General features: G+C 41.7%; 1 protein-coding gene across 1 annotated transcript in view; it reads left to right on the forward strand.

Moving 5' to 3' along the window:
* Positions 1 to 22,239, forward strand: part of FAM102B (family with sequence similarity 102 member B) — a 478,587-nt gene that overhangs the window by 349,522 nt on the left and 106,826 nt on the right. Inside the window, exon 9 of the mRNA XM_044080258.1 lies at positions 2,559 to 2,686. Within this exon, the coding sequence (XP_043936193.1) occupies positions 2,559 to 2,686 (128 nt within the window). The remainder of the gene's footprint in view (positions 1 to 2,558; positions 2,687 to 22,239) is intronic.

Consider the following 22,239-nt stretch of genomic DNA (forward strand, 5'->3'; position numbering starts at 1 on the left):
TCTTTTGCTCCAAGACTCCTTGCAAAGAAACCCAGGGAATGAATGCCTTTTCCTTCCCAGGGAAAGAGGATTTATTTATGCATTTCTTCTCATCCACAAAGTCCTCCTTATTTTTCAGAAGTACAATCCCCAAAATTCTCTTGTTGACTTCCTTTTGACCATGACAAAATGGGTCCTCCCTTATGTTTTACTTAACCAAGGCAGTCACCACATATTACCGCACGATGGACTTGCTCACACAGCAGAAGGACTCTCTAATTCATTTGAAGACTGTTAGTCTCACGATACGGATGATAGGCTTTTAATTCCTATTTGGCACATTTATTTGGAGAACATGCTACATGTAATAAAGTTAGCTAGAAAACGTGCAACTAAAAATTTTATATTTCAGAATGGAAGAGATTTTCTTTTTGATGCCAGGACAGGGGAATGGATCCTTATCAATAAGAAATTACTTTTATCTTCAGATATCATAATTATCTATGGGCGGCGCAGTGGTGCAGCGGTTAGCATTGTCGCCTCACAGCAAGAGGTTCACCAGTTCGATTCTCAGCTGGGGTGCCTTCTGTGTGGAGTTTGCATGTTCTCCCTGTGTTCGCGTGGGTTTCCTCCAGGTACTCCAGTTTTCTCCCACATTGCAAAGACATGCATCTGGAGCATTTCTCCCCAGGCCTCCACTGAAAACAGGCTCTGTGGAACCTAGTCAGACTTTCCCGGTCAACAAATGATAAATAAAAATAAAATAAAAAATATCTGTGTGAGCTGCTCAGTTCTGGCCTGGCATATACCTCTGTTGAGGTGCATTTATCAGCCATTTTAGCTTGACTACCTATGGGCCCATCTCCAGTCTCTCCATGTCATGCACACCAGAAAATCTTTTCCTCCAACCTTTGAACTGGATTATGTAGTCTAGAAAATTGTTTACCACCTTTTGAACCTGTTTCTTCTCCTCCCTTAAAATATTGTACACGGAAGACAGCTCTTCTCATTGCCTTAACCTCTGCAAAAAGGGTTTCTGGGTTACAAACCCTCATGTCTATTCCTCTCTTTTTGGTTTTCCAAAAGGACAGGATATCCCTTAGAACTAACCCATCCTTTATGCCTAAGGTGGTTAACTGAAATGTCTCTGAATCAGTCCATTCACCTTCCTCCATTTTTTCCTAATCATAAAAATAAGAAGGAAAGGATACTTCATTTAATGAAAAATTATAAATGTAATTTTACTTGGGTAAAACTAAAGAGATTAGAACATCTGATCAATTATTTTCCTTGAAGGTAAAACACTGTCTTCCTGTATCCAAGCAGACGATTTCCTGATTAATTTCCTTTGCCATTACATTTTGTTGCTCTTTTCATGGAGAATTCCTACAACAGCATGCTAAAGCTCATTCTACAAGGGCTGTAGCTTCTTCATGAGATTTCTTCAAAGGACTTGACTCCACATCTATCTTAGAGACAGCTACTTGACCTTCCATTTATAGCTTTACCAGACATCAGAAAATTGTTTTCCTTTCTAGAGCCAACAAAGAGTATGCCAAAAAAACTTCAAGATTTACTGGATTCCAACTCTGTCTTAACCACCTTCCAGTGTACCCAAACGCTTTGGGAGTCTTCCCATCATTCAGCATTACTGTAACTGTGATCTAATGATAAACATGGTACAGTTGTGTAAGAACTTACTGTAACAGTAGACATTCGAAAAAATCACTAAATTGCAGTATATGCACCCTCCCTCCATGCCCTTTTTCTCTCCTGTTTTCCTTTTAGTCTATGGTGAAACTCTTGTTAGTTTGTTGTTTGGGATATTTTTGCAGTAACCCTAATGATAATGGACATCAGCTGGGTATAACAGCCCTGTGTGTCTTATGCTTTATCAAACACACTGCTTGTGCTGTGCTGACGAGGTCATAACAAGGCCGAAATATGCATATCCACAGCTAGTGAGGTTTGGCTTTATTGGCCTGAAATTGTCCATTAAAACGACGAAACAAGTCATGGGCATTCAGAATCACCAATTAGCTGAAACACCTGATGTTCATAAGGGTCATTTGCATATATCCCATGTGCCTCTGATACAAGAGGTTTGGGAGTCACTCAGTGGAAGTTCTAGCTTTGCTGGAGTTTTCATTTTGTTTTTACTGGTTGGTTTTTCAGTGACCTTACTTATTGTTTTAGTTTTCTAAGAAAATGGAAAGTAGTGCTATGTAGGCAGACTATTAAATTAACGAAGTTATGATACAGGATGATCTTGTACCGAGAAAACAGCAAGCTGTTTGCACAGCAGGTGGGAAGTTGTATCCAAAAGGGGATATTTTCTTTTCCATAAAGCAGTCATACTGTTATACCTATTTCAATTGCTGTTAAGTAACTCAGAATGACAATGAATATGAAAAATGAAGAGTAAGTTAAGTTTCAGTATTGATAGGGTTATATAAGAAGACAGAAACGTCATTGTTTATAAGCTGGAGAAAGTGATGAGACAAAAACTATGAATATCATAGCCTTGTACTAGGATTATTAATTAAAAATTTATACTCTTTTCTTTCCCTCCTTGATAGGCATCCTGTAAAGCAAAGTTCCGTGGAGTCGCAACTGAAGCGGGTTGATGCGACCAGAGTAGACGCAGATGATATTGTAGAGACCATCCTACAAAGTCAAGATTTCACTCTGGACTCCAGTGCAGAAGGTATAGTATAATTAAAGATTTGCATGCTGCTGGAGTATAGGCTAGGGCTGTAAAATGCATTAACTTTGCATATGTCCTTCTGATCTGTCTGTGACACAGGCTACCTTTAACTTCTCTTCTGTACTGTAGCCATATTGATTATTTCATAGAAAATATAATCCGTGATGGAAGTCTGAAAGAAAATGCAGATTTCTTTTTTTTTTTTTTTTTTTGGAAGGGCTATTTAGTCTCTTTATTGCCATCTTGAAATTATGGTTAACAAACCAGCAAACGTGTTCTAAGAGGTGGGAGAAATTTGAAGACTTCCAGAAAAAAACAGTGTATACTCTGTGAAAATTAAAAAAAAATAGAGAAGTTTTCAAGTTTTGTAAAGAGTTTAAGACCCCTGTAGTATCTTAAGCATGGTGCCTTTTGTGAGCATGTGTATGTTTGAGAAAGAGAGAGATGTGTTCAATATATAGCTTCCCCCTTTCAAGGCAAGAAGGTTATTGATTTTAGACCTTGATTGCCCAAGGCCTGGAGATGTATCTAGCTGCCACCTAACGTAATTTGGAGCAGCTATGCCTTTACATGTGTACTTCTACTTCTGTGTACATTTAGCAGGGTAAAATGTGGCATTTGTGCTGTCATTGGACTGTTTGCCTCATTTGTCCATAGCCACTTAGTGGCTGTGAAATATGAATACTAAATTTCTATGTATTGAAAGAGCAGTTTACCCCTTACATTTACAGTTTCCAGCTCTTAGCGTAGATATCACTTAACACTTATGATTTGCGACAAGTAAGGTAGGCATTTGTTCACTAAGCATATAGTGATGGTGTAGACTAGTGTCCTAACAACTTTCCTTTCTTAAAAAAAAGGCTTGTGTCATACTTTGAGATGTTTTTTGCAGTGCATTTGTATAACAAGGCTGTCCGCACCACATGTATCCATATCCAACATTACTCTACTGATATCCGCAAGCATCTTACTTTAAGAAATGCAAACAACATGTGTTCTGTAGATTTTTTTCCCCCAATTTTGGAACATAAGTCTATACTTTGCTATCTGTCCACCTTTTTTTTTTCTGTGATTTACATAAACATTTTCATGTTCTTTTGAAATTTTTCTTCTGTGAACCACACGCTAAACAATGCCCTTTTTTAATGAAAGCTGTACTAAAGGCCGACAAACGTGACTCTTGGACTTGTTTTCAAATCCGAAGTAAGTAGTGGGAATGGGAAAAGGGGCATATTCTTAGAATCATTCTCATTTGCAAAACTAATGTAAGCTATGCAGATGGAGAAAGGAAATGTTTTAATCTTTAGTAGTTGCATTGTCAGCTTGACTCCAGCAATGTGTGAGAGGTAGCAGACTATAGTAAAGTCAACCAGACATAAGAAAGTGCTGTAAGAAGAATATCATAAGAAGACTAGTTGCCATTCAAGTAATTTTGCTTCCATTAAACAGGAGGGAGCCATTTTGTGTCTTCTTGCCACTAGTGTGACTGAAATATGTCTTGGTTGAAGGACTTTCTGGTAATGGCTTCTGCAGTTGACAATACTGTGTTTTAAATGACCCTCCCTGTCGTGGATAGGGACTGCAGTTCTAACTCTCCTGCACTATTGTCAATGATACTGGAAAGTGAAATGGAACCAGCAGTTTGGGGTTTGACTCCCACCAGTGGTACCCATTGAAACACAAAGGGCAGTTGGCCTTAAGGGTACATAAAAAATATGCGCTGCTGCCATGGGCAGTATCAAAGGCTACCAACCCAGATAAGTTCCACACTGCCCATCTTTCATATTGGATTTATAATAACTGTCCTCTAAGGAATTAACCCATGTCAGACTGAGCCCAGTGCCTTTCAGTGTAGTATTTCCAACAGGTGATAACATTTGACAAGAATTATTTTACATATACAAAGATGTGCACAATTTTTGAAGAAAGGGGGTGTAAGTGTTGACTGTACAGCATCATCTCCCTCATTCCCAAGCTTTGATGAATGCTGACACCAATTAGTCAAACTAAAACAGCAGGGACATACCCTACCATTTACATTTTAAATATGACAGACTTTAAATATGGAAATATTTGCAGTTGGATTTAACCATTCACCCTTTTTCAGTGGGTGAATACCTCGCAGTTTGATGCACAGGAAAAATGCTTAACTGTTGGTTATTGAATAAAACATTAGGTGGATGCATTCAGAGGTAAATAATAAATATTCTTTACTTGAAATAAAAAAAAAAAAGCATTGCTTTTTCCACCTAAATGTGCAAACAGTGAAAGGCTTGCACCAGAAAGTAAAAATAAAACAGTAACAATTATAGATGTTGTATCTTTCGGCTTTTCCTGGTTAGGGGTCGCCACAGCGGAACTCCGGTCCGCTAATGATTGGCAGTAGATTTTTACATACTGACTTGCCAGGCCTGATGCACAACCTTCAACGAAGGTACGCCCATTCACGCATGTCTCCACACAGAAGACGCTTTAGCCGAGAATCGAACAGGACAACGTCTTACTGTGAGGCGACAACGCTACCGCAGCACCACCACCGCAGTCATTAACAATTATAGATAATGGCAAGGAAATATAGTTTACATTTAAAGTAAATTGTTTGTAGTGAAAGAGGCACTTAAACTTAGTTTGCAGAAATATTCAGAGTCCTCGCAAGCAGTATGTTCAAGGGTATCTTTTACAGTTGCTGTTAATTGCCAGGATTAACAGAAAGTCCCATAGTTTATTTTTCCAAACAGAATTTCTTGTAGCTTTAGTTTGAATTCAGAAGATGTATTTTCTTTTTCCACATTTGACAAACCAGAGAACAGATAAGGAAATCGTAATGTGATTTAGAACATTAATCTCCAGTCAGGCTGTGAAAACATTTTTAAAGTAAATTTCTGCAGTAACAAATTACGTTACTTTCCACTGTGCACATTTTCTGAAAACATTACATATTTACCAAAAAGGCAAATAAAATGCAATCTATTTACTTTTTCCTTCAAAGGCTAAAGCAAGTTGTATTTAGAAACTCTCAAGAAAAGAAGCTTAAGTTACATGACACATTTGATGCCAGTCTCACCCAGCTTTTTCTTAAGTCCCTCTGAATTTTTGGTGACAGGATAGAATAATTTTGCCTGAAATCTCCATCCCCTGATATTTAACAGATTTTATTTGAACTGGTTGTTGGGTCCCATAGTTTTCTACACTCTGGGTACATCTTGGCTTAAGCTCCTGTATTAGCGTTTTTTGACACTGTTGACAGACTTTGCAGTACTCTTCTATGTCTTCTGTGATAACTGGCTAGTAAAAGTTATTAATGCTTTCCTTTTTTATGAATGTTGGGCTTGTATGACCTGAAAAAAGGAATATCATGGACTTATGGCTAGAAGTGCCTGATGATTGGCCCTTGGGACTACCAACCAGCCTCTGATTAGGAGTTCACTTTTTGAGCAGCAACCCTTTTTTCCAGTGTACAGGCTGCCTCTGCCTTTGAGGATTAGGTGTCCTCTTGGTTCTTCTTCATGAATGATAAACTTGGGTCCAGGAGCTAATCCTGCCTTAATTTTTTCCTTGTGAGTATCACCTGAAGTCCTTCTATATCATTGTTGTAGTATTCGATAAAGAAGGGGTGTCCCGCCCCAGGCAGCCCGTTGCTTGGCCAATATAAATAACCTTAAAAGAAATCTTTTGTGCTGTATGTCACATTTATGTGCCCTGCACAGAACGTAGGGCATAAAACGGATGTACGGTTGCACCTAGAACTTCTTTTGCTGCCACTTTGAACGACGTTTTTGTCAGTTGGTTTGAACACTTTGTTGCTGTACTGAATATTTAGCAGCACCAGGTAAGTGCCCTGTTGGGGTTATTTTTATTTTTTATTTTACTTTCTTGGTCTTGTATTTTTTTTTTTGTCATTACCTAGACTTCATATCATCCAAGAGGGGAAGATGTCAGTGTGGGGGACAGATTCCGCATGAGGATCATCACGAACAGTGCCTCTTTTGTTTGAGTGCTTCCCTCGACCACAGCTGTTGTAGTATCTGTAAGGCATTTGTGCCTAAGACACTTGGAAGCTTTTTGTCTTCCCTGGCCATTTCTCTTGAAAAAGCAATGGCTTAGACAGTTATCCCAGGATACCACGAGGGAGTCATTTAACCCTGAAATACTCCCGCTAGGCAAGAAGGCTAAGAAGTCTCGGCCAGATTCTTTAGCTGTCTAGCTTCCACCAGACATCCCTCTCAAAGCAGGTAATAGCTCTGTAGGTTGTTCAGTGTTTACGTTGGATTCCTGTGCCGCGACCCTGCTGGAGACCCGCATGAATCTGTCTTTTCACACATCCTCTGTGGCCTTGCAGGCTTTTACTGCAGACTTTGAGGGGGAACTGCAGTTGATTATCTTGCAGGGTCCTAGATGGACTCCACCAATACTGGTCAGTGAAAAAGCTCTGGGTCCTCTTCTCAAATTTTGCCAAGGGTTGGAACCTCTGGTATTTGTTCGGGCTGATGTCTCTTCTAAGAAATACAAAAACTGAAGCATGTTTCAGTCTGTCCTGTGGATCCTCAAAGGGCAGATGACATCCCAGGCTGTGTACTACATGAACTACAAAATGAACTGGCACCTCACCTAAGTGTCATGTTTAATCATAGCCTCGCCTCAGGCTTCGTGCCCACTGAGTAGCGCACAGCTACAGTTATCCCACTCCACAAGGGGGGATCCACCTTGAATCCTGGGAACTACCGTCCCATCAGTCTGACAAGCCTGATCTGCAAGGGCACGGAACTTATAAACAAAGACATTGGCAACCTTCAAACACTGGACCCCACCCAGTTTGGGTTTGTGAAGGGCCGATCTTGTCTCCTGAATCTGATTGACTTTTTCGAATCAGTCTCCAGAGCTGTGGACCAGGGTAAGGCACACAGCCTATCCGGACCTTGCCAAGGCCTTCGACACCATCCCCCACTCTGGAATCATATATAAACTTACTAAGCTGGGCATAAATCCCTACGTCACTGGATGGGTTGCCAACTGGCTTACTGACAGAGCCCAGACTGTAAAAGTAGCTGACTCCAAATCCAGCTTCAGACAAGTGACAAATGGAGTACCTCAGGGTTCAGTCCTGGGACCACTCTTGTTTGGCATCTGCTTCTCAGAAATACAGGCCAGCACTAAGGGACTCTGGCTAACAAAGTTCGCAGATGACTGCAAACTGGGAGCCATTATTGAATCCCCAAATGATGTGGATATTCTACAAAAGGGCCTTACAGAAACAGATGCCTGGTGCCAGAGCCATGGGCTCAAGCTTAATTCCAAGAAATGTATAGTTATCCCATTTGGGAAAAAAAGCATGCACTCATGAATTACTACATAGATGGCAGTACACTAAACATCGAAAGTGTGATGAGAAACTTAGGGACACAGGTGGACAGTGGTCTCACTTTTGATAACCACATCACCACAACAGTCAGGAAATCCTTCTATGAGGCACACCTCATCACTAAGGGCTTTTCATCCAGAAAAAAGGAGGAGGTCATTGTCCCACTGTACTCATCCCTCATTAGACCCATTATAGAGTATAATGCCCCATTTGGTATGTACCTCACAAGACATCTGCAACAGCTGGAAAGGCCACAGAAATACCTCACTAAAAGAATCACATGCCTAAAGCAGATGTCATGTGCTGACCGTCTAAAAAAAACTCCAGCTATACTCTGTGGCATATCGTCTACTCAGAGGCAATCTCTGCTTAACATACAAGGCCATGTCAAACCGTGAGCTGTTGGACATGCTCCACTTAAAGAAATCCCAATCCCTCAGAGCCACACGTTCCAGGGATCTAAACCTTGTCATCACAATGAACAAAACATGCTGGAGGGATAGGTTCCTGACCCAGAGACTGCCCATACATGTCAAGCAGAGTGCCTCCTTGGCCCTCTTCAAAAGGAACCTTGATGATTGGATGGGAGGTAGGAAATTCACCCCGGGGATCATGTCAGTCGCCCTGCTAGACAGGGGTCCAGAGAAGTAAATATTGTGGGAAGAAATATCCAGGGAATTGTTATGGCTGGGCTTGTATAGTATAGGACCTAGGGCCGATAGCCTAGTACCAATCTATGAACCTATGGCAGGAGTTTACTCAGGGCTCATTCACTTCTGTAATGGTCATAATGCCTCCTCAAGGGGTTTCAGTACCCGCTTCTCCTTGGATCTCTACCCCTTTAAACGGTTTAGGGAATCAGATTCCTCGGATGAGGATTCCCTGTCTGGTGAGGGGTCTTTGTCTTATTCTTCACAGATGCCTTTGTCTTTGGCTTTGGTTCTGATGAAGAGAAGTCTGTTAACCCTGAGTCTCCGTTTGAGAAATTGTCCTTTGGAGGTACAGTTGCAAGGATGATGAAATTTTTTAATTGGGATTCTTCTCAAGTGTGGGATATTCAGAGAAGATATTATGAGTTGCTTCAAATGGATACTCCCAAACTATTGGCAGTTCCTACTGTGTTGGCTGCCTTTTTAGATACTTTCATTGCTGCTTCCAAGTCTCCTGAGTCTCAGCCTCCTGCTCCTAAGAAACCTGATAGTTTTTATAAGGTTCCTGAGGATTGTCTGTTTATTTAAATGTCCTTCAGCTGTTCCTGCTATGGTATTAGTCTTCTGACAAACCTTCTAAACCTTTGTACTCTTCAAAAACTTTTGCTTTCTGATAAGAATAGCAGGGCAATGGAGATGATTGGCAAGAAAGTTTATACTGATTCTACTTTGGTCTTTAGGGTTATTAATTACCAGTCCCACATGACCAGGTATGCTCTGGCCTTGATTACTCAAGCTTGTCAGGTTATCTCTGCCCTCCCTGATTCTAATGGCAAATCCTCTGCCTCATATTTTTTAGGCTCTGCTTCTCAAGTGGCTCGCCACTCTATTCAGTGTAGCTATGATGCTGCAGATGCTTCTTCTAGGGTTGTGGCTTTTGGGTCTGTCATCAGGAGTTGTTATTGGTTTCATCTCCAGGCTCTTGCTGAGTACATTAAGGCCATGTTGTTGGATGCTCCTTTGGATAATGCTCAACTTTTGCGACTGCTGTTGCTGAAATATTGAAGTCTCTTCAAGAGAAAGGCAAAGCCTTGCAAGACCTTAAACATATTTTTCTCTCTCCTATCCCCAAGTTCACTTATCCTTCTGTGTCTGATTTTGTTTGCAGTCAATCCCACCAGGCCTCTAAGGACAGGAAGGGTAGGAGGTGGGCTCCCTCTACTAAGGCTTCCCAGATTTTCATGGCCCAGAAAAGTCTCCTTTATCTGATAAACCTACTTCTCTTTGACAACCCCCCCCCCCCCCGGCGTGTAGACCAGGTTCCTTTGTCTCTTCAGCTCTCTCTCTTTCTCTTCCAAATTGACATCTTATCTCTTCAGACTCTTGGGTTCTTTCTATCATCCATCAGGGGTACTTCATGGTATGGAAATCTCTCTCTCCCTTTTCTGGGATTCCTCAACCTTCTCGAGAGCAGCTTAATTTCCCAGAGGTTCTAGGGTCCCTGTTGACCCAAGGGACTATTCAACCTGTTCCCCCCCCCCAACATTAAAGAAATGAGGGCTCAGATTCTGACCCTGCAGGCTTTTCACCAAATGTTTTCTCTAGGCCCCTTGAAGGTGTACACAGACAGCACTATAGTGATCTGGTATGTCAACAAACATGGGGCACAAAGTCTTACCTCCTCTGCAGGATGGGGCTTCAGGCTTGGAAAGTGGCTTTCAGTTATCATTTAACTCTTCGGGCAGTATACATTCCTTCAGAGCACAATCTTGTGGCAGACTCTCTGAGCAGGTCCAGAACACAGGCTCACGAATGGATGTTTCACAGAGATGTGTTTCAGGACATTGTCTGTAGGTGGGGTATTTCTCAGGTAGATCTTTTCTGCCTCCCCTCTGAACAGGCAGCAGCTTCTCTTCTGTTCCAGAGTGCCATGTTATCTGGCCTGGAAGACTGATGCCCTGTCCTTTCCTTGAAGGGGAGGCTTCTTTATGCTTTTCCTCCTTCTCTGCTTCCAAGAGTCCTGCAGAACATCTAGCTAGACTCCCCAAAAATCTTGCTAGTGACTTCCTTTTGGCCGAGACAGCACTGGTTCCCCCTCTTAATGCATCTAGCCAGGGACAATCATCATAAGTTACCTCACCAGTTTGATCTCCTCACACAGGTCAAGGGGGCTGTCATCTATCCCTACTTGCTCACTCTGCAACTGACAGTTTGGGTGATAGGGTTTTGACCCCTTAAAGACACCTCTTTTCTGAGGATGTGCTCAAGTCAAGGCAAGGAAACCCTCAACCAGAAAATCTTTTATGTCCAAATAGAAGAGATTTTTGGTCTGGTGCCATGCTCGTAACCAGGATCCTTTTTCAGTGGGGGTCCCTCTGGTCCTCTCTTATTTGCGTGAGTTGCTCCAGTCTGGCTTGGACTATTCTTCAATGAAGGCCCACTTGTCAGCCATTTCTGATTGTTTGCCCTTGAATCCTCATTTAACTTCTTGTTTTGAGATCAAGCAATATCTTAAGGGCATCCTGCATATTATGCCTCAAAGAAAACCTATTCCTCCTCATTGGGACCTTAATTTTGTTTTGGAAAAATTGACTCAGGCTCCTTTTGAGCCTGCAGATTCTGCTTCTTTGCCACATTCTACCTGGAGCACTGTTTTATTACTGGCTCTTACTTCTGCTCAGAAGGTTTCTGAGCTCCAGGCCCTTAATGTCATTCCTCCTTTTTTTTTTTTTTTTTTTCACAGAGACAGGGTGTCCCTTTGTACTAATCCTTTTTTGCCCAGTGTAATTGTAGTCAATGAGTTTTCCTTGAATCAGTCTATACAACTCCCTCCCTTTTTCTCAGTCTGCTACTGAGAGGGTCCTGCATACCTTGGATTTGCACAGACAGCTCAGTTATTATTTAGATAAGACTAGCACTATTCGTAAGTCTGATCAGCTTTTTGTTTCCATTCATCCCAGGTCTTTGGGTTTGACTGTTTCTAAGCAAACCATCTTTCCTGGATATCTAAGGCCATTTCCTTTTGTTATTCTTTTCATGGCAAATCTCTATCTGCTTCTGTTAGAGCTCATTCCACTAGGGCTGTTTCATCTTCTGGTGCCTACTTCAAGGGTTTAGATGCCAATTTCATCCTTGAAGCTGCTACTTGGTCTCCTTTGCATACCTTTACTAAGCACTATACCTTGGATATGATTTCAAGGGCCAGAGCAAGTTTTGCTGAAACAGTTTTGTGTGGGTTTGTTGACGGCTCTTCTCAGTCTTCCACCTCCCATTCTGTTTATTGAGCTTTTTTTTATTCTCCCTTCTGTACTGAGTACTGCGTCAGTGATATAGGATATAGTACAGTTGTGTAAAATCTTACCATAACAGTAGATGTCCTTCTCTTCACTGTTGCAGTATTTGCTGCCTCCCTCCAAACCCCTCTTGTTTTTTCTGGATTTTTTTCCTCCCGAATGGGCATGGACTCCTTTGTCCTGTGATGACTGTTCTGGGCCATTTCAATTCTAGGTAGTTGCATTCATATGCCCCCTTTAATCCATATGTTCTGTATAGGGAGCATAAATGTGATGTATAGTGCAAATAAGAGCTCTTTTAAGCTTATTTGTACTGGCCGAGTGACGAGCTGCCCAGGGTGGGATATCTCTTCTGTATCAAATACTGCAACAGTGAAGAGAAGGACGTCTAATGTTATGGTAAGATTTTACAGAACTGTACTTTCTTCTTTTAATTCAAGTCCAGTAATATTTTAACAGTTGTTACTCACTGCTATCAGCAATTTTATTCCACTAAAGAAACTCATTTCAGAGTTAGTCCAGGACCATTCACCACAAATGGCTCTGATTCATTCTTATTGCTACCGCTTTACCCTGTTTTTGAAGTGGCCACATGAACTTCCTCCATTGGAAATCTGAACATTAGCTGGACTTTGCCCCTGCTACTATTCCCATGTGATTGCTTCCAAGCGTGGGTGCATGAAGAAATTGTACATATAGTAATGGGTTATCAGAATAATTTCCTATTAAGTACATCTGCTAGGATGTCATCAGAAATTTTCTGCCTACTTGTTTCCCTGCCTCTCTTCCATGAATTCTGGCCAATGGCACCTTAAAAAGCACCCTTCCCAAGCATCTAATGGGATAAACTGTCCAAGTAGGTAATGTTTATTTCTAACTACTGTAAGGTTATTGGCTATTATTTCTGATGAGGTATTCCTCTTAACACCAGTTATTTTATTCTCTGCCAAGATAGGCTACAGATCCTTATAACCGTGTGGAACATCTGTAGATTCAAGGCAGTCTGCCAGTAATGTGAATCTATCTAATTACGTTATAGTAATAACATTTCTGAAACGTGTGTCTGTAGTTAGTAGCTTTTGACTTTATTAGCCTGAGTGTCACTATAAAGACTTAAAAAAAAAAATTCATGCATTTTATGTGAGGGGTCATTTATATGTGTTCTGTGGGTCTCTACTACAGAAGATTTAAGGTGTCGCACTGAGAAAACTTTAGCTTGTGTGGTTTTCCTTGTTATTTTTAGTGGTTTGTCTGTGTCTTTTTTACCCTTTGGTGTTTATGTATATTTATGTACTTATATATGCATGCATACAGACATTAACGATAATGTAACTTGTAAAAAGGAAAGAATATATAATGTAGAAAAAGACTGTGAAAGGAGGTGGTGACACAATTAGGGATATAGAAGACAATGGATAAGGGGGCATGTAACACAGAAAAAAATGACAAAATTAAAGATAAAAAACGTAAAGCAAAACATAATGCTCTATTGTGAATCTGTATCTTTGTACTTATGCTATGTGCATGTGCATTTGAAGACTATGTATGTATTCAGTTCTCTTTAATGGTTGTAAATTTTCTGGGGTATTTTCCCTCGAATCTCCACTGTTTGGGCCTTTGGCTCAGTTGGACTAACCCGGTTAACAAATGTCAAATAAATAAATACTTTCATTAGGTCCTTCACATGGCTTTTATTCTCCTACCTGTCACTGTGGACATTTGGAAGTTACATGTCCCCTCTTGTTACACTGGAAACATTTTACTTTTGAGATCATATTGTGTACTTCAGCTGATTAATGTTTTTTTCCTTTTACATGTGCAACCTGCTATGAAATTCCAGACTGTCCCCATACTTTGTTATACCCAGTTGTGATGCTGGGTACCCCTTGCATCTTTTGGTTCTGTTGGCTAGATAGGTCGTTTTTTTGTTACCTGCTTGTTCTGCTAATCTGACTCTTATTTACTCAAAGTACTGAGTGCTTGCTCCTTTATCAAAAGGTATCCTAGCATTTCAGATGTAGTGAATTGACATCTGGTCACCCACTTATGAAAGTAGGTGTTTATTTCTGCAGTAAGATTATTTACTCTCTCATATTCTTCAGTGGTCTCTAAATTTCTTTCTATGTGTTTTAGGAGCCAGTTTAAAACATTAAAATAAACAGTATCTGATTTTACTGTAATTCAAATAATCCACTTTATGTTTGATATAGAACACCAAGTGTAACACCTTCTTTTCTCTCATCCCCCTCTGGGTCTGACATCCCAGGCAAGTACACTAGTGAACTCCAGGGCTACTCTGCACCTTTCCACTGATCTCTCTAATCATGAAATTTCATACAGAAAGCCAAATTGAGCAAAGCAGAAGTAATTCTTGTAGCCTTGTTTTGGTCACAGCAAATGTTTTCGTCTTATGAACCTCTCCCAATTCTCCTCATTCTTCCAGTGGAAGGCTTCATCTGGACCTTCATTACTTTAGAATAACCACATGGTTTCTGTAGTTCTGTTGTGGAGCAGGGCCTCTGTTAACTGCCTAAGGTAGTCCAAACCCTGACAACAACTCAGAAACCTTCTCTACTAGGAAGATATATAAGGTGATATGGATAAAATTCTCTGTGTGGGGTATGCAGCAAGGAGTAGATCCTTTTATGGCACCTATTGCTATTGTACTTCAGTCTTTGAAATTTTTGATAGGGAGTTTGTTTTTCTGTTTTGACGGTTCATTTAAGAGCTGTGTCTAATTTTGAGTAAGGTTTTACCTTTTCTTCTCTAGCATCTGAGGAAGGTTGTAATGCTTTAACGTATGCTTTTCTACTGAGACCTCTTTTTGAGGATCTTGCCCATCCCTTGGACCTCAACTATATTGTGGGGATGTTGACATGCTCATCCTTTGAACCAGTAGCAATGGCAGAACTAAAGTTTTTGTCTTGGAATATACTGTTTCTAGTCCCAGAAACATTACATCAGCCAGAAGTGTATCAGAATTACAAACCTTCTCATTTCAGCTTCTATACCTAAACTTTCATAACGGCAAGATTTTGCCTCATGGTGTTCCTTCTTTCATACCTGAAGTTGCTTCAGATTTAAATGTTAATAAGTCAGTCTTGCGTTGATGCCCTTCTTTTTACTTGCTGCAGTATTCTTAACCTGAGGGATCTCCCGCCAGAAGGCAATGGGACGTTGGCCAGTATACAAAAGTCTTATACAACTCAAGGGTATGCCATACATCGCATGTAGGCTGCAGTTGAACATAAGCCATAAAAGGAATATACGCACGTACCATCCTCAGAACTTTTCTGCCACCAGTCAGAATGCCAGTCTGACTGTCAGACTGATCATTTCAGTGATTGCGACTTCTGCCTTTTTCAGGTAAGTGCCCCATTGGGGGAAATTTTCTCTTTACTACTGTTTTGGTTATGTCATCCAGGAATGGCACATGCCAATGTGGAAGACAAATTCCATACAAGGACAGTCATCTACAGTGTCTTTTGTTTAGGGCCTAGCCGTGACCATAAGTCCTGTTTTAGCATTTGCCGGTCCTTCGTACCCAAGACCCTTAGAAGCAGACTGTCTTCTCTTGCTATCTATTTAGGAAACCAGTGGCTTAAGTTGTTAGCTAAGCGTATGGAAGATACCTCGGAGTCCAATGCTGAGACGTTGAAGCACAAGGCCAAGAAACTTTGACCTGAGTCTTTCGTTTCACCTCCACTGTCAGATGAATCTCCTGAGGTGTTAGTCACTCTGGAGGCATATCTGACTTCAGGCATGGATTCACAGGCTAAACCCAGTTATGAGGTCGTGTTGACTTAGGCCGCAATGCACATCTTTGGAGGTAGAACAGACATTCGATCAGGATTTCGTGGGGGAACCTAGGCTTGATATTATGGAGGGCCCTAGGGGGAGTACCACAAACTCTAGTGAGAAGGACTTGAGTCAGGCACTTTTGAATGAAGGCCTTCATCCGGTCCTCTGACATTGCATAGGATTGTTTCTCCTGCAAAAAAAAAAAAAACAAGCATTTGTTCCTTACTAAAGAGGGCCCTACAAATTGGCACGCCTTCTCCCAGAGCTTGTTCCAGGCTTTCATGGCACTTGAGCCACCTTCTGCTCGGCCTGCTCCCCAACCTTCTCAGAAAAGGATTAGGGACAGTGACTCCTCTGATGATTTTTCCTCCAATGAACAATCCTTGGATTCCTCAAAACAAATTTCCTCTCCTCGGGAATATGTTCTTTTGAAGAGGAGTCCGTCTGTGCTGATTCCCCTATGGAAGAGAGATCATTTGGTGAAACTCTTTTGAAAATGGAGGAACACTTTTAAGTGGAACACCTCCCAAATTTCTGGTCTCCAGCAAAGATACTATCAGCTTCTGTAAGTTGATTTCCCTGGCCCTTCTGCAGTGCCAACAGTGCAACCTGCATTTCTGAATGCCTTCCCAAACCCCCAGACTCCCAGGCTCCAGATCCCAAGAAGCCAGACTGTTTCTGCAAGGTCCCTGAGGATTGTAAATTCCTCTTTAGGTGTCCTGCTGCAGACCCAGCAGTCATTTCTGCAGCTACAGGTAAACAGTCTAGGATGCTTCCTTCTCCCATCAGACAAAGAGAGTAGAACCCTTGAGAGACTGGGAAAAAGGCCTACACTCAGCCACCTTGGCTTTCAGGCCCATCAGTTATCAGACACATATGACCAAGTACTCTAGAGCTTTTGTCTGAGACATCAAGTGCCATTTCAGATCTTCCATATTCTTGGCTCTCTGTATCTTGGGAGCTTCCTCCCAAATGGCAAGACACTCCATTAAATGCAACAATGATGATGTGGAGGCTTGTGCCAGGGCAGCTGCTGCTGGTTCAGTTCTCAGAAGATTTTCCTGGCTTAGGTTGCAACCTCTCCAGAATGACTTCAGATGTATATTAATGGAGGCACCATTAGATAATTCAACCTTATTTGGTCTGGCAGCAGCTTCTCTAAGTCCTTACAGGAAAAAACTAAGGAACCAAAGGCGATGAAACACATCTTGGTTTCTCCTGTGCCCAGGTTTCATAGGAATTTCCCAACAAAACCTGTTTTTGTCCACAGCCACACTCAGTACTCCTCCAGTAAGTCTTCCGAAAGAGGTAGGAGACAACTGAAGCCTAGGGGTTCACAGGCACCCTCACAACAAAGGCAATCCTTTCCTGACAAAGCAGGGAGTCTGACACTACTCTGCAGATGTGTCCCTTTCCCCTCTTTCCCTTCACCTTTCAAACACTCATAGGGTCTGGGAATGCATCACCCAAAACACATGGGTTCTTCCTATAATCAAAAAAAGATGCTTCTTGGATTGGCACTCCACCACCCCCCTTCATCTCTCAGCCCCCCCCCCCCCGAGAGAGCTGCTCCACTTCCCAAAGCTGCTTTGGAAACAGGGCTGCATTCAAAGGGTTCCTCAAACCTCTAGAGGTAAAGGCTTTTATTCAAGAAAGTTCTTAGTGCTCAGAAAGGATGACCCCTAGAGACCAGTCCTGGATTTATCCCATCTCAACACTTTCTTAAAAGTTCCATCCTTCAGAATGTTGACACTCCAAACTCTCTTTCCTCTTATCCTTCCACAGAGATATGTGGCATCTCTAGATATAAAAGATGCTTACCTTCACATCCCCTTTCACCCCGTGTTCAGGAAATTCTTACGCTTTTTGGTAAGTTCCTGTTATTTTCAATTCCTTGCCTTACCCTTTGGTCTTTCTACAGCTCCGGAGTATTCACAAAATGCCTGGCTCTAGTGACTGCACATTGCAAGCTTTTAGGTATCCAGATTTTTCCATACCTGGACAACCTGCTGTCACAGGTTCCAACTCTCCACAGTCTACTCCAAAATCTGGAGACCACCATTTCCCTCCTTGGAAAACTGGGATTCACCATCAACTTCAGAAAGTCAGTCCTTACCCCTTCACAGGACCACATTTTCCTGGGTTGTTAAATCCAGACAGACATAACGAGTGTGTCACTTCCACCTCAGAAGGTGCAGGACCTTCAGTCCTTCTTTCACTCCCTTCTCCCCTTGACTCACATCATGGCCAGGGGTACTAGGATTCATGGCTTCAACCATTCCCATGATACCCATGGCAGAACTCCACATGAGGAAATTCCAGTGGTTCCTCAGATCTGTGTGGACCTAGCATTCTCACCCACAAGAATACAAAGTCCCCCTCATTCCTTGTCTAAGAGGAAACTGCTCTGGTGGATCCAATAGATAGACGTAAATCCAGGACTACCTCTGGATCCTCTCACCCCAGTCCTAGAACTCTTTACAGATGCATCAGACATGGGCTGGGGGACAGCCTTGGGCAGATTTACAGTTCAGGGAATTTGGTCTCCCTCCCAGAAAATAGAACACATCAAAATCCGTGAAATGTGAACATTGCTCCTAGCTCTACAAACATTTCAACCTCTCCTTTGCCCAGGCCCCCCTCAAACTGTTTACAGGCAGCATGACAGTTGTTTGATATGTGAACAAGCAGGGGGACCAAATCGTATCTCTTTTGCAGGTTGGCTGTTCTGGTATGGAAATTCCTTGCCCAATATCACATGACTATTCAGGCAGTGTACATTCCCTCCAACTGGAATCTTATGGCAGACTCCCTGAGCAGGCCTTTGATTCAGTCCCACAAATGGATGCTTCACAGGGATGTCTTTCTGTACATAGTCCACCAATGGGTGTACTCCTCAAACAGATTTATTTGCCTCCCCCCTGAACAAACGACTTGCAAAGTTTTGTGCCAAAGTCCCAAGTTGTCTTGTTTGGAAAGTAGATGCTCTCTTCTTTTTTTTGGAAGGAGATGTTTCTGTATGCATTCCCTCTCCTTCCTTTAATCCCAAAGGTCCTGTTCAAGATTGATTAGGACCAACCAAAAATCTTGCTGGTGACTCCCTTTTGGCCTATACAGCACTGGATCCCCCTTCTTCTGCATTTAGCCAAGGGCCGTCACCACAAGTTACCCCACAGAGTGGACCTTCTCACACAAAACAAAGGATCTCTGATGCATCCATACCTGTCAGTGCTACAACTGACACTCTGGGTGGTAGAATTCTAATTCCTTTCAGACACCTATTCTCTGAGGACGTGCTTAGGGTTTTGCAGGAGGCCAGAAAACCCAATACTAGAAAGTCTTGTGTTTCCAAATGGAAAAAAAATCATGCTTGTCTCTCCCTAAGAACCAAAACCCATTGACTGTGGGAATCCCAGTGGTTCTATCCTATTTGTGTGAATTGCTGTTTGCTGGCTTGGCTTATTCTTAAAGCACATTTCAGCTATTTCTGCTTGTTTGCCTCTCTGTCCCCCTCTAGTACCCAGATTTGAGATGAAACAATTTCTTAAGGGTGTCCTTCATGTTAGGCCTCCAAAGAAACCTAGTTCTCCTCCTTGGGACCTTACTTTTGTTTTAGGAAAAATTGACCCTGGAACCTTTTGAGCCCACATCTTTGGCCTCCCTTAAACATTGCTCTTGTAAAACTGTTTTATTAGTGTCCTTAACTTCAGCTATAAATGGTGTTGAAGCTGCAGGTCCTTATGGCTGTAACCCCCCTTCTTGTTTTTTCATAATGACAGGGTATCCTTGAGAACAAATCCTTCCTTTATGCCAAAAATGGTTAATGAGTTGTTTATTTATTTAACATTTGTTGACCGGGAAAGTCCGACTAGGTTCCACAGAGCCTGTTTTCAGCGGAGGCCCGGAGAGAGATGCTCCAGACGCATGTCTTTAGAATGTGGGAGGAAATTGGAGTACCCAGAGGAAACCCACGCGAATGCAGGGAGAACATGCAAACTCCACACAGAAGGCACCCCAGCCGAGAATCGAACCAGAGAACCTGTTGCTGTGAGGCAACAATGTTAACCACTGCACCACCCAATTATCCCTTCCATTCAGTTACCTACCTTCTTCCCTTCTCCCCAAAACCACAGCGAGAAGGTACTGCACTCCTTAGATGTACATAGACAACATAGATTTTACCTAGACAAGTCTAAAGCTGTCAGGAAATCTGATCAGTTATTTGTGAACTTTCATCTCAGGGCTCTGGGTTTACCTGTTTCCTAGCAGACTTATTTCTTCTTGAATTTCAAAGACTATTAGCCTTTGTTACACACTCCATGGAAAGAGCCTCTCTTCACCTGTGAAGGCCCATTCTACCAGAGCTGTGGCTTCCTCTAAGGTATTTGTATACTGGCCGTCGGGTCACCTTTTGGTGGAAGATCCCTCAGTTTAAGAATACTGCAGCAGTGAAGAGAAGGTCATCTATGGTTATAGTAAAATTTTACACAACTATTCTTTCTTGCAGCATAATCAAATCAAGGGGAATATAAATTACACTGTGCATATGTAAATAGGCAGCTGCCATTTAGTTTAGACAGGAGTATAAATTACAGAAAGAGTGATTGACTGTTTAGAATTTTTTTGGCCCAGTTTGAGGCAAAGAAATTGGTGATTTTTCCCAGGTGGCTGTTAGGTTTTATTTGCTGTTGTGTTTCTAGTAATTGGAGACATCCAGGTTAACTCAGAACTCCTTCATCCAGATCTGTGACTACTTCTTTAGCCTTCATTAGAAATTTGTCAGTGGATGACGTTTGTGCTGCATGTGATATGGGCGTTATTGCACACTTTTGCCTGTAAAACACTAGAAGCTAGATGTGATCTGAAGGTGTAGGTGTTCCGTCAGGGCCACCATCCTTTGATGTTCTGTCTTGATGCTACCCAAGACATGTAGCTGGGGTTTTATATATTGAAGTAGATGGACTGGATTATGGAAGATAAGCAAGATGTGCACATACCATATCACTAGATCTTACAAGGTTGCTTAAAGGGGCAACGATGAAACTTAAAAGGGCAACAATAACAAGGAGAGCGGGTAAATACAAATACATAGTATGCCCTGTAAAACTTATATAAAAGAATTAAAACATTCTATAATGAAGTGTGAAGCTAAAAAGCTGTATATAGTGAATATCAATAGACAAGAGCAACTAAATGTACTACTGCATCGGGTCACCTAACAGGAGCAAGCAATATAAAAAAAGCTACATATCAAAGGAAAATCAATATGTTAAGGTTGCTATTACTTTAAACTATAGATGGAATAGAACACTGAATGGGCTTAACCCTAGCAAAGCATTATATGCGACATTATTCACTGTCCTTGGAATTGACCAATGGGATAGGTTGGTACGCCACCAAGAGTAAAAAAGTACTATCTAAGGTAGCTCTTATATTTAAGAATTGCAGCAATGTTACAGTTTTCGTTTAGCCCAGGAAATGAGAAGGCGTCCAGTTGGAGTTGCCATTCGAGCTCACGAGTCTCGACAATAAGAGATTGTGGGCCACCTCTGATATCCATGCTGATATGATCAATGCCCATGAACAGGAAGCTGTGGCCGCTGTTGTTAAGAATATGTTTTGACAACGCGTTGTCGCTTTTCTTATTGTTGATAGCGTAGATGTGTTGGTATATACGGTCACAGAAGCGTCTATCCGTTTTACCAACATAGAAAGCTGCGCAGCATTGGCAAAATGCTACGTATACTATGGCCTTCGTTTTACAATTAATTTTGTGATTGATGAAATATTTCCTCTCCCTAATGATGAAAGAGTTACCTACTCGCAGGTATCTGCACCATTTGCAACACCCACAAGTAGATGTGCCCTTTATTCTCGTCAAGTGTTCACAATTCGTATTTCTCTGTAAAATATCTTTAAGATTATTACCCCTTCTGTAAGTGAAGATAGGAGATAAACCTAACCTATCGTGTAGCCCCGAATTCATGCTAAAAAAACCAGTTCTTCCTCATGATGGAGCAAATATGCCTTGAGTTTGTGTTGAAGGCAGTAACGAAACTGTCCGAGAAGTCAGGGTCCTTTTTGGTGTCCACAACAATAGCATCCTGCCCACAAGATGGATCCAAAGGCATTGGATCCAATGTGTCTAATGGTCTTCCACTTGGCGAGGGGGGAGATCTAGAGGAGAGAAGAGGTGTGAGAAAACCCTCCAAACGTTTAGAGGAGACTTCCACAGTCAAATCAATGACCAAGTCTACCGGGTATCTTCTGTTTAAGAAGAAGTCTTTAAGTAAGGCACATTCTTTTTTGAATGGACGCCTTCTCATTTCCTGGGCTAAACGAAAACTGTAACATTGCTGCAATTCTTAAATATAAGAGCTACCTTAGATAGTACTTTTTTACTCTTGGTGGCATACCAACCTATCCCATTGGTCAATTCCAAGGACAGTG

Source organism: Protopterus annectens, chromosome 8.part0, assembly GCF_019279795.1.
Source record: "Protopterus annectens isolate FY-2018-M chromosome 8.part0, PAN1.0, whole genome shotgun sequence".
Classification (NCBI taxonomy): domain Eukaryota; kingdom Metazoa; phylum Chordata; order Ceratodontiformes; family Protopteridae; genus Protopterus; species Protopterus annectens.